The 13,505-nt window shown below is 45.1% G+C and overlaps 1 protein-coding gene across 2 annotated transcripts in view; it reads left to right on the top strand.

Annotated features, from left to right (window-relative positions):
- Dock5 (dedicator of cytokinesis 5) overlaps nt 1-13,505 on the top strand; it is a 181,645-nt gene that overhangs the window by 89,625 nt on the left and 78,515 nt on the right. For both annotated transcript variants that reach the window (NM_177780.3, XM_011245170.2), the window contains exons 7-11: nt 1,048-1,183; nt 2,781-2,938; nt 4,320-4,401; nt 7,505-7,634; nt 11,658-11,730. In NM_177780.3, the coding sequence (NP_808448.2) occupies nt 1,048-1,183; nt 2,781-2,938; nt 4,320-4,401; nt 7,505-7,634; nt 11,658-11,730 (579 nt within the window). The remainder of the gene's footprint in view (nt 1-1,047; nt 1,184-2,780; nt 2,939-4,319; nt 4,402-7,504; nt 7,635-11,657; nt 11,731-13,505) is intronic.

The raw sequence follows: 13,505 nt of genomic DNA, 5'->3' as shown, positions 1-13,505 counted from the left end.
TGCCAGCCTTCCCCACAGCTGTCCTTGGGCGCAGCTCAGGAAACTGAGGCGTTCTATCAGTACATCCGTGACCCAGCTCTGCCAGCATGCTGTCTCTCACAGGTCTGGGTGGCCTGTGGGTCTGGCTGCCCTGGGAAGGAAGCTGCCAGTGCAGATCTCTCATCCAGAGTTGCTGTAGAACAGGGTGGAGGGAATTGAGGCATCTTTGCTTTCTTCCCGAGGACTTGGTAGCTCTGGTTGTTATCTCTTGAGTAACTGCTCTGTGCAGGTGCCTTGAATGTAGGCTGAGGGCTGAGCAGATATTTTTGTTTCACCAGTCCCTCTGACTTCTTGGAACTAAGCATAGCTCTTCCTACTTCTGTCCCCATTGGACACAAACGCCTTTGGAGAAGGGTGTGGTTGTCTCTGCTCTTGCCATGCAGCCCTGAGAACTCTCCTTGCCAGTTTTCTCGTACCATTCTCTGCAGTCGGAGCAAACATTTACTGGTGCTTACTGTATGTGAAGTTCTATAGCTACTTTACTGTCGTTATCTTGATCAAGTTCCTACGGTAACGTGAAGGGGTCCAAGAGAGCGGCAATTGAAGCTCAGGTTCAGACTATAGCGTGAATGAATGACTGCAGAGCCAGCATAGAGATGGATTTTGAGCGGGTAGCCACCAGGGTTTACAGACAGTATTAAGTAAGGGTGCCAAGGGAGGCCTCTGAAGGATGGTGCATGGCTCTGTGGTTATTGCCATGCCAGACCACAGGAGACAGGCAGGGAATCACTGCAAAGAGGGCTTTGGTCACAATCAATGCCAGTTTTCCTGTTCTTATTTTGGGCCGATTTCCTTGGCACTTGCACACAGGTTTGGCTAGGTGGCCCACTAAGCTACACAGCATGATTGCTATGTAGAAAGGAAATAGAGGTTGAAAGGAGGAAACTCCTGGGCTGTGCCCAGCCCCTGCCCTTTTCTCCTGGGTCCCCTGGGCTTTCTGATACAGGTTCATCTATAAAGAGCCTAGCAGTGGAGGGAAGAGCTACTTACCATCTCCTTTCTCTCCAGAATGCTTGGACTGGATCTGGTTGTGCGGGACGACAATGGAAACATTTTAGATCCAGATGAGACCAGCACTGTCGCCCTATTCAGGGCCCATGAAGTGGCTTCTAAAAGGATAGAGGAAAAGATCCAAGAGGAGAAGGTATGCTTCCTCCAGGCTGCAGGGCAGGCTGCTAGGACTTCATTCTTTGCTTTTGTTTTTAATGCCAAAAATGAGTAATAGAGAATAAGAATAGCAATGCCTAGAAGAATCACGTGTGGCCTTGTTTAAAAGTGGGCAGAAAGAATGAGGCCAGTGTGTGTCTTCTCCTTTGGAAAGTGAACAAAAGTATGTGTGTGTGTAGAAAGATGGCAGAGCTATTTGTGTAAAATGGTATTTGTATTAAAAATGCCTTCAAAAGGGTGTACACACTTCAGTGCTTGCTTATACACAAAGTAACTGGAATGGCTGGTAATGAACTAGCCATTAAAACTTTTCTCTGGACCTGAGTTCAATTCCCAGCACCTACATAATGCGTCACCGCTAGTCATAACTGCAGTTCCAAGGGATCTGTGTCTTCCTCTGACCTCAGGAGGTACCAGGCATGCACATGGTACATAGACGCACAGGCAGTCAAAACACTCATAACACACATAAAATAGATATAAATAAATAAATAAACAAATAAATAAATAAATAAAGCTGCCCCTGGGAAAGAGAACTGGGTAAAAGGAAGGACTTTTTATACTATAACCCTCTGTATTTGGTATAAATATTATGATTTCCGAAATAAAACACTTTTTAAATATCATGTTTGGGAAGTTTGGAAAGTAAAGAAAACTTAGAAAGGTAAAGAAAATCAGAAAAAGAACAAATGGGTCGGCATCCTCTGACCACTGCGCTCCTGTCATGTTGACATTTTGTCTGTTTAGATGCAGAAAGATGTGTCTCTGTGATGCTTTTGCTTTCAGGGGTGCAGTCATGACAATATGTGACAACCACACCCAAGGGCAAAGCCTTCTGTGAAACCTTTGTTTCCTGTAAAGTTGGGTAGTGGGTCAAGTGTTTGTGTTTTTAAGCTTCCTCCAGAGTCCCATCGTAGGACACAAAAGCTTCACAATTCTGCTGAAAACTGAGTTATCACCCGAAGACAGCATATGTTTGCTTTCCAAGTGTATGCACATGGTTTGTGTGCATGTAGGTATGTCTGTCTGCACATGTGTGGGCCCACATGAATATGTATGTGTGAATGGAAGTGGAGACCAGATGTTGGCATTGGGTGTCTTCCTCTATCACACTCCATTTCCGTACTGAGACAGGGTCTCTCACTTGAGCCCAGAGCTTCCCAAGGCAGTTAGTCTAGTTAACCAGCTTGTTCCAAGATTCCATCTCTACATCCCATAGGCTGGAATGACAGGGGGGCTGCTCTGCTCAGTAGGGATTTACATGACTGTTGGGGATCTGAATGGGGTCCTCATTCTTCCACTGCAAGCACTTTGTAGATCAAGCCATCTCTTTAGCCTCTTGGAAAGCATTTGTTGAATTATCTGGCCTCAAGGCCCTGAACAGGACCACTTGGCCTGTCTGATGCTGCTGATGTGTTTGTTGGACTGAGGAATGATTGGTCCTCATCTGTTCAGTTCTCAGCAAGTGTTTCTCCATGGTGGTTGTAGCTGTCCCTTGTTTGTAGGTTGATTTCTTTGCCAACTTTCCACCCCCATTTATTTGCTGAAGTCTTCTCTCTCGTTTTCCGGCTCAGAGCATTTTGCAGAACCTGGACTTGAGAGGCCAGGCAATCTTCAGTACTGTCCACACCTATGGGCTCTATGTGAACTTCAAGAACTTTGTCTGTAACATTGGGGAGGATGCGGAGCTGTTCATAGCCCTGTATGATCCAGACCAGTCCACCTTCATCAGGTAATGGAGACCCTTGTCACCTGTGCTTGGCCTTGCAAAGTACAGTCTTTACGTAGCCCTATCTAGGAGCCCTTCACTGGGTTTGAGACAGGGAGATGTAGAGGGTGGGTATAGTCACTTCCAACAATAGAAAATAAAGTCCTTTGGTCTCTGGAGGCTTTGTACATGGGCTCTGGCACCGAGCACCTTCAGATTCCACATCTGTAGAGTTTTAAGAGTGAATAAAATAGCCAAGCATGGTGATGCACACCTTTAATCACAGCACTCAGAAGGCAGCGGCAGGCAGATCTCTTGAGTTCAAAGCCAGCCTGGTCTACAGAGTGAATTCGAGGACAGCCAGGGTTACACAGAGAAACCCTGTCTCAACGAACAAAACAAGAAGAACAATAAAGGAATGAATAAAACTGCTTAGGAGAGGGACAAGGATGAAGAATTCAGAAGACCGTACAGGAGGAAGGACAGAGATGAGAAGAACACAGTGGGGTTTCACGGCTGAGTGTAGGACACTGTATTGGTGACCGCCCATCGTTCTATGTTTGTTCAAGCCCATGGAGTGTGCTATACCCACTGTAACCTCTCATGGCAGCTGTGGGCTGTGGGGATGACTGATGATGCCCTTTTGCAGGTTCAGCAGCGACAGCTGGGTAGTTAGGGGCTGTGTGTTTGAAAATTCTGCTTGCAGCTCAAGTCTGAACCAGGAGCCCCCAAACTCCTCAGGAAAAAAAAAGGTTGACATAAAGTTTCAAGACTATAAGGAAGAGTCAGGATATCGGTGAGCCCCAGCATGGCTCTTTATGGAGCAACTTAGGAAATGGGGGTTTAGCTTCAGTGAAAGGTGGTTACTAGGGCTAGGTATAGCTCAGCTGGTAACGTGTGGATGGTGGAGGATGGATTGGGGGTGACTTACCAATTTAAGGTTTTGTAAATGTGGCCTCTTGAGACAGGGTTTCACTGACTATCTCAGACTGGTCAGTTTACTTTATAGCCCAGGCTAGCTTTAAATAATGTCAGTCAGCCTTCAGCACGCTAAAATTGCCATTCAGAGCCACCATGCCTGACCCTAAAATTAAACTCTCACTTTAGCAAAGCCAGAGCTTGTATACAAGAAAGTTGAGGTAGGACAAAGACCCCAGACAAAAGAATCTTATAAAATCCCATGTCTGGGCCACTGTGAGCAGTGTCTGCCACTGTATAGGATGTCCCCCATAGCAGGGACTCTTCCAAAGGCAGAAGCCCCATGGGAAGGTGTGCATGCTTCCCCAGTCCTGCCTTGCAGTGGGACACTTCTGTCCCTTGTTTTGACCCTTGCAAGTGTATCTGTGAGCAGCCTCTGTTCCAGATGGCCTCTGATTAAGAGTCATTTCTTTTCTTTTCTTGCTAGTGAGAACTACCTAATTCGCTGGGGCAGTAACGGGATGCCCAAGGAGATCGAGAAGCTGAATAACCTGCAAGCAGTGTTCACCGTGAGTCCTGCCTCCTTCATAAGACGTTTCTGCATTCGTTTATTTTCTGTGTCTCTGTATGCGCATGTGTGTGGGCGTGTTGCTGTGGCGGTCAGAAGCCCATTTGCAGAAGTAGGTTCTTTCCCCACTGGGGAGGATCCAGGGATAGAACTCAGATCCTCAGCCTTGGCAGCAAGTGGCTTTATCCATGGAGTCATCTCACCAGCCCGGCCTCACTTTCTGTTTCAATGTTTTCTTACAGTGGATACAGTGCTAGATATATGGAAAACATAAAGGCAGAAAGGACAGTCATCATTGTCCAATGAGTAGGGGTAACACAGTCATTTAGTCACTTAGTGAACACACAGTAGGTACCACATGCTGATGTGCACACTTGACCATTTGTGAGCAAAACAGGGAAAGGGACTGTGTCCTTGAGCAGCGTTTGTGCTGGTGGAAAAGACAACCGTCAACGATAATGACACAAGCCAGTAAATATGAACGACATGGACAATCCTGACGTGCTACCAGGGGCTTTGCCAGAGCTTTGTGCAGGGAGGCTGCGCTTTAGCTGTACGTTTATTTATTTCATTTTTGTTCTCAATTTTATTGCAGTTAGTTATTTATTGATTTTATTATAATGATAATGGTTTCCTCTTCTTATTGTCTATTTTATTTTTGAGATTAATGTAATTACGTTATTCTTCCCTTGTCTTTGCTCTTTCGTGGCCCTCCCATATAACCTCTCCTTGCTCTCTTTAAAATTCACAGCCTCTTTTTCCCCCTCCTTAATTGTGGCTACATGCATATATGTGGATTTAGCTTTTTGTATCTGTGTTGTTCCCAGGTGTCATAGTTCATGTGCAGAGACTAGGGGACAGCCTTGGGTGTTTTTTTACTGTCCTCACCTCCCACATTGCTTTAAGATGAGGGTCTCGTTGCTGTTTATCATTGCGTATGCAAGGCCGTTCTGAAGAGTCTCCTGTGTCTGTCTCCCATCTTACCTGAGAATGTGAGGGTTGCAGGTGTGTGTGCTGTAGTACCCGGCTTTACAGGAGTTCTGAGGACCTGGGCTCAGTTTCTCATGCTTTCATGGCAAATAAATACTTTATACACTGAGCCATCTCCCCAGCCTTGAAGCTTGTGCTTTAAATAGATTGATTAAGTTAAGTGCTGGGCATGGAGAACTGTGGTACGGGCACTTCCTTGGTAAGCACTGGGCCGAAGGTTCAGTGCCCAGCACTCCAAAACACATAAATAGAAGACGTTTGAGTAAGACAAGTTGTAGAGCATCAGCTATGCTAATTCCTAACTGGAAGAAGAGCTTTCAAACCAAGGTCACAGTGAGGGTGAATGTGACCCAGTCCCTTCCCTGCCGGGTGCTGCAACCTGCAGCTCAGGAGCATGGCAGTGTATGGGGCTGTAGTTTGGACCTGGCAACTGTCTTCCTCATATTTGAACTTTCTGAGCTTCTCCCACTTTTCTTTTTAAGGACACACTCTGGGGCCACCAGGGGACCTGGGAAACCTTGACGTCTAGGTCCCTAGCTCCTTTAGTGAGAGAGCTCCATCTCCTACCAGTCCACACAAGTGCTTCATTTCCTGCTCTATCCCGAGTCTAAGACAAGGAAAGCCCCAAACCCAAGCTCTAGTGACACCTAACTATGCCCCCCCCTCTGTCAGCCTCCCAGCTCCAGGACACACACAGGCTTCTCTGTCCCTACACAGAGCCATTCCTGGCTCTACCCTCTGCAAATGCAGACATAGATGTCCCCCCTCCCCCCCCCAAGACTTTAGTATTTGTTCAGTTTTGAAACAAAGTAAGGATTTCCCTGTAATAATGGTGTTTGTCAGACCACGTGGCTGGTTCTTACAGGCATGGTTAAATCTTTGGTTTATCGTTTTAATCAGCCTTAACTTACCACAGCTGCAGTTGCTTTTTCCTTTCCTCCTCCCCCACCCCCGCCCCCAACACCCTCTCTCCAGTCAGCCAGAGGGTCATCTAGTATGTAAATTTCATGTCTAGCCTTTTCAATTAAATAAAATGTGGTGGCCATTTCCTTGGTCATTAAATAGTCTTCAGGACTCGTTTATAAACGACTATGTATTATTTAATGATATCAATACGCTACGGTTTCTAGAACCGGCCACCCAGTGACTTTGTCTTCTATTAATGGAAGGTTTGCAGAACCTCAAGCAGAGATTCAGGGCAGGTGATTGCTGGTGTATATTGCTGTCTCAGTGATGTGTCTCTAGCAAATTACAGGGCGTAGATTTGGAATGATTATTTGAAAAGTGGCTTTTGATTCAGTAAGGCTGGGGCTGCTGTTGCCTTGAAGGGTTCTGAGATATAATGAAGTTATTTTTGATGTTAACTAAATGAGATATATGAGCTCATTTCTGGCTCATTTGCCCCTCCTTAAGAACACACACAGGAGCCTCAGCTCCAAATAGGAACAATTACACACACACACATACACACACACACACACACACACACACTCCCCTGTTGCTATTCAGTGTTCATGGAAAGGGCCTCTCAGGAGGCCTGTAAGGAACCTCATAAACCATACTGGGATACACTTGACTCTGGGATTGTTTAGAAGATGAGCTGAGGGTGAAGAGTGGGGGATGGTGGATACCTGTAATCCCAGGAGGACAGAGGAGAAGGCATCAAGATCTGTCAAGGCAGCAAGTTCAAGGTCAACCTCAGTTACTTAGCAAGATCAAGGCCACCCTGAGCCCTTTCAGGCTTCTGTGGATGCCCAGTGAACATCAGCATCGTGCAAGTTTCTATGTCACTTGACCCTGAGATGTGTCTTCTACTAAGATGTGAAGCAGAAGGACCCAACACATCAGAGAGCATCTTGGTTAATAACCCCTTGCCCTCCTCCCTACCTCTCTACCTAGAGGTGTTAGACTAAGTCTGATGTAATCTTAAAATGCTAAGTTGGAACCAGGGAAGAAAAGAAGACTGTTTTATAAATAATTAGAGAGTAATTTTCCCTGTTCTCTGTAATTCTTAGATGGGCAGAAAGAGAGGCATTATTGTGGTGGTTTGGCATGGGGTAGTGCGCTCCAGGCAGGACAGGGCAGCCAGCCTCTCATGTGTTCTCTGCTTGCAGGACCTCAGCAGCACAGACCTCATCCGGCCACGCATCAGCCTCGTGTGCCAGATTGTCCGGGTGGGCCGCATGGAGCTGAAGGAGGGCAAGAAGCACACCTGTGGGCTCCGGAGGCCCTTTGGAGTAGCAGGTATGATGAAAGCCTAGAGTCCAAGGAATATGGTATCGCTTCTAGGGACGCCCTTCTCTGCAGTTTCTAAAAGACCTAAATGTAGACCCATCATCTGATCTCATATTCGAGAGAAATCCCATTTTAGGTATATTCCCAAAAGAACTGAAAGGCAAGGTCTTAAAAAAACACCACCTTCACAGTGGAATTATTCACAAGAGCCGAAGGGGACTATGTGCTCGAGTATACATCAGTAGATGAATGGATAAATAAATATGGCATAGCTATTGAAAGGAGGTTCTATTCTGCCTTAATAGGGAAGGAATTTCTGACTCACGCCACAGTATTACTGAATGTTGAGAACATTGAGCTAAGTACAATAAGCCATACACACACACACACACACACACACACACACACAGACACAAAACTCACCGCTGCAGGATTCATTTATATGAGGTGCTTAGAAGAGTCAGGTTCAGAAGCTGTTGAATAGGACTGGCAGGGCTTGACGAGAGAGGCAAATTGCTTTTTGAGGATAGGGTTCCCTCTGAGAAAATGAGAGTTCTTGTGGTGGATGCCGGTGATGGTTCCATAAGGTTAGTGTACTTACTTCCACTTAACCACTTAACGGTGGCTAAGACGGCAGTTTCTATGCAATGTATATTTTGCCCCACTTATAGCAATGAAAAGAGATGGAGAAAAGAAGGTGGCTGACTGGCTGGAGGCAGACAGAGATAACAGGGCAGCCCCTAAAGATGGGAAGCAATGGCTCATGTTGTTGTGGTTAGTCTTAGGCACACACCATTCATGCCCCAGGATGACCAGTTCTCTTGCCTTGACTCTTATGTCCTTGTGTAGCCACTGATTGTGTTTCCCTTTTGTGCCCAGTACCACGTTTCACACATAGTAGGACTGCTTGCTAGCAGGTGCTCTGCTGATGCACTCTGACTCACTGCAAAGTGTTTTCCATGCTTAGGAGACTCCTTTCTCAAAGGTGACTTTGTATCACTAAGGGCCTTCAAAGAGAATCCTTAGCTTCAATTAGTCCTCAGGATGTCCCAAGAAGTCCTTGTGATGGTTTGTATATTGTCGGGAGTGGCACTATTAGAAGATGTGGCCCTGTTGGAGTAGGTGTGTCCCTGTGGGTGTGGGCTTTAAGACCCTCATCCTAGCTGCTTGGAAGCCAGTATTCTGCTTGCAGCCTTATTATGAAGATGTAGAACTCTCAGCATCTCCTGTACCATGCCTGCCTGGATGCTGCCATGTTCGTGCCTTAATGATAATGGACTGAACCTCTGAACCTGTAAACCAGCTCCAATTAAATGAATTGCCTTGGTCATGGTGTCTGTTTACAGCAGTAAAACCCTAACTATGACAGAAGTTGATACCAGGGACTGGCGTATTGCTGTGATAGGCCTGACCATGCTTTTGTTTGGAAGAATGTGGATTTGGGAACTTTGGATTTGAAAAGCAGTGGAATGCTTTAACTGGGGCTTAATGGGCTATCCTGGTTGGAATATGGAAGACTTTGTTACTGAGAGTGATTTGAACTGTGCAGACCTGGCCTAAGAGGTTTCAGTGGAGAATATCAATATGTGGCCTAGAAACTGTTTTTGTGGTATTTTGTTGAAGAATGTGGCTACTTTTTGCCCTTGTCTAAAGAATTTGCCTGAGGCTGAGGTGAACAGACTTAGATTAATTGCACTGACAAAGGAACTCTCAAAAAAGCCCACCAGAGACTTTATTCTCTTTAAGGCTCATGTAGAATGTTTTGAATAAGTTTACCAAGCTTAAAAAGGAAAAATATAAAATATGTGTTTCAAGTATTAAAGGGGCACCAGGAAGTGAAATGAAACTGAATCCTGTGTTCTAGGAGATAACAGATTAAGGGATTTGGGGGCAAGATCCGCTAGGATCTGGATCTTCAATCCAGGCAGGCATGGTACAGGAGAAGCTGAGAGTTCTACATCTTCATCTGAAGGCTTCTAGCAGAATACTCACTTCCAGGCAGCTAGGATGAGGGTCTTCAAGCCCACGCCCACAGTGACACACCTACTCCCACAAGGCCACACCTATTCCAACAGGGCCACATCTTCTAATAGTGCCACTCCCTGGGCTGAGCATATATACCTCTATCTTTGTAGCCTCTTAAATTTCAAGAACAGATATTTGGTCTTTTATTAGGATTTGAATTAGTAATGCTTTTTGAAAGTCACCAATGAAATGTCAAAAATTCGCTCCTGGGACCAGGGCCAGATACCCCATGTTCTTCAGTCAACCCTGAGGCTTCTGTGGATAAGGAGGTGGCCCTCCTGTCCCACATGACCATGTGCCATGTCTTTGGGACTGTCCCCATGAAACCTGCTGCTCAAGGGGTGTCTAGGGAAGCAGCATTGCTTCTTACTGCCTTTTTGAGACACAGTTTCAGTCTGTAGCCCAGGCTGGCTTGGAACTTACAGAGATGCTCCTGTCCCAGCTTTTCAAGTATTAAGCTTCTGGGTAAGTGCTGTCCCACCTTGCTCAGCATTGCTCCTTTATCAAATATTCAAGTAGGATCTCAAAAGATACAAGGAACCCAGCCAGGTCTACTTAGCTGTCTACGTGGCAATGGCAATAGATTTATTTGTCTGCACAAGAAAGATGTATTAGAAGTCACTGCCATTTGTAACAGGCCAAAGAAACGAACACTTAAACTTGAGGCTTTTGTCTTCTTCTCTGTGTTAGCATATGTATGTTGAGGCTTCCTTCTCCTTTTCTGTGTTAGTATATGTATGCGTGCAGGGGAGTGGGGGAGTTGTGTGTATCTGGGTAGTGAATGCAGAGAAGACGAATTCTAATTCGTTCTTAACCCTGATGATGATCATTAACGAAAGTTACATGTCACGAGATGATGAAACCCTAAGAAATAGGTTTCTCAGCATTTTTGATACAGTTTTTTATCAGGTCCTATTAGGGGTAACAGCAAGCTGCATGTGATGCCCTACTGTGTGCCCCTTCCAGGCAGCACTATTCCCTGGCCTGGTGTACTGTATTGTTTGGAGTTCTTTTGGACATTACTGTGTTTCTCAGTCCTCACTCCTTTTGTCTACAGACAAACTATCTGGGATGTGGAGAAATGGATTGCTAATGTGTTTTACAGCCAGACTGTAATTCATTAACCATGGTTTTCCCTCTTACCAGGGCCTTGCCTCATATCAGCCAGCTGCTTTGCAGCTTGCTTGTTAATCCTCTCTGTAGCTGGGCATAATGGTTATGTGATTTAAAGTGCTCATTGTTAATTCATGCCCTGGTTTTGCTAAAAACTTAAAACTAATTGTGTGGATGTGGGCTTGGTAGTACCTTGCTTTCCTGGCATGTGCTAGGCCCTAGGTTAAGTCCAGCTGGTCCAAAACAAAACAAACAGAGCAAATAAACACAGATAACAACAACAACAAAAAAAACCAAGACTTGTGACCAAGAGCAAGTTAACCCTTCCCATTCTTTAAGGTGGGGCTCCTCACAGCTGTATAAATGAGAAAGTGAAGGCTTACAGCCTGGCTTTACTGAAGTACACTCCCGGGGATGTGGGTCTGTTGGGGGAGGGGGGCAATTGCTGGTAGTCTGTTCTATGATACTCTTAAAGCTGGTGTAGATATCAAATCAAAGACACAGGTGGCCACTTCAAATCCTGAGTTTCTCTCCAGACCTTTAAATCTTCTGACAGACCTGCTAGAAATATTAATTCTCATTGGCTTTCAGTAAAGGCTTATCAATAATCATCATAATAATTGTAATGATGATGATGATGTCTAAGTTTTCCAGGAACACAGCAACTGAGTCTTGCAGAGTTTTGAAGGTGTGTCCTGCAGGGTTGGATATAGAAAATCTGAGCCTTTCTTGGCTTGTTGCCCTGCTGGGCGTGGTATAGTAAGTGGTTGCTTGGTCCCTGGTCCCTTTCTTCTTGTGGCATTCTGTGTTTGCTGATACCATCCTCTTCTATACAGCTCAGGGAGGCATGAAGGAAGCCATTAGTGTTGCTAATGACATTTGTCTCTCTCCTAGTGATGGATATTAGTGATATTGTACATGGGAAGGTGGATGATGAAGAAAAGCAACATTTTATCCCCTTTCAGCAGTAAGTATCTGCCACGCATCCGGGGTGACCCGAGGTACAGCTTAGCCATTCAAGTGGGGCATGACTGGAGAGGCAGAGCGGGGCGGGGGGCCCCTTTCTGTTCCTGGAAATATGAAGGTAGTTCTGCCGGAAGAATGTGACCTGGGCCCTCTGCAGAAGACTTTATTCAGGGGGCTTCATGTTGGGCTCAAAGAGGGCAAACTGAACATTTCCTGACTCGGTAGAAGGAATATAACATAAAGGGCACACACGCATCCATCTGCACCGGAATCCAGAGATGATGTCATCTGATTGTTAGAGGTGCCGCAATGCATCTGTCTTCTGTTGTGTTGAACAGGTTTGACTAACAATCACATGTCTTCTCAGACAGGATGATGCATATCATTTGTCAGGGAAATCTTGTTAGAATCAACATTTGCTCTCATTTGTAGGTCTGCCTGCATCTGACAAGCTTCTGAGGTGCTGGTCCAGGGACCGTACTCATAGTAACAAGGGATTAGACAAGAAGAGTATGCAAGGGACCTAGACAAGGAACTGGGGGACGCAGTCTGGCAGTACAGGGCAGCTGGGACGTTGTCCCTAGGCTCTATGCTGGGTTGCAGGAACGGGAGCCACCCATGCAACTCGGGAGTGCAAGCAAGCAAATCTTATCCTGTAACTCTGACAAGTTCTAGTGGGAGCCTTGACTGCTCTGGCGTTCAGTATACATAATGGTGGCCTAAGAAGAGGGCAAAAAGTTTTTGGAGTGACCCCTGCCAGGGATTATGTGCCAGTTACAGCACATTGTCTCATCTAACTTGCATGGCCACTTCAGAATGATAGTACAAACGGATTTTCAGAAGCCAGCCTCAGGATATTTGAGTGAAAAGATCTTTTAAAAACTACATATAAATGATGCTAGAAAGACGGCTTTGTGGCTAACAGCACCAGCTGCTCCTCCAGAGGACTGAAATTTGGTTCCCAGAATTTATATTGGATGGTTCATAAGCACCAGAGGATCTGATGTACCCTTGCTGCCCCTGCAGGCAACTCCATGCATGTGACAGACACTCACTGAGACTTACACACGTAAATAAAAATGTACCATTTATACATACGCATACACACAAATCCTATTGCAAACGGACAGAAGGACATAATTGTACAAGAGAAAGTGTCTTTTAAATCTTAGCTCAGTGTTAAGAAACACAAATCCAGGGAGCTCTCGCATTATAATGTATACCAACACAGTCTTAAGTAATTAAGCAGAAAATTGAACAGCTTAAGATCTTAAATGCTACAGGACCATAGAAACTATACATGGTACTGAGCTCTGGAAAGCTGTTTTAAAGTTACACATCTCTATTTTCAAACAACAACAAAACAAAACAACAATAAGAAAAAATAAAACAATAAGAAAAAAAACCCACAGATGCCTGTAATCCCAGTTACTTAGAAAGCTGAGGCAGGAAGATTATGAATGTGAAGCCAGCCTGTGAAGCATAGTGGGATGTTGTCTAAAAAATAAATAAGTAAACATTTTATATAGAGACAGATATCATGGACATTACATGTACATATATAACTTTCATATCCATGAATGCTACTCATATACACACACACATATACATGCATACATACACATATATAACTATATCAAGTTCTGTATTCATAGACAAAAAAAACCTATCTGAAGAATTCCTTTCTTTATATTCCCTTTATGGTAGCTTCTACCTTCAGTGTCATGACTTTCTGCCCAACTTCTAAACCTCCACCCATGCGGCAGCAGTGAACTC

This window comes from Mus musculus, chromosome 14 (assembly GCF_000001635.26).
Source record: "Mus musculus strain C57BL/6J chromosome 14, GRCm38.p6 C57BL/6J".
Taxonomy (NCBI): domain Eukaryota; kingdom Metazoa; phylum Chordata; class Mammalia; order Rodentia; family Muridae; genus Mus; species Mus musculus.
Note: the sequence above shows the minus strand (reverse complement) of the source record. Positions and strands in the feature narration are given on the sequence as shown.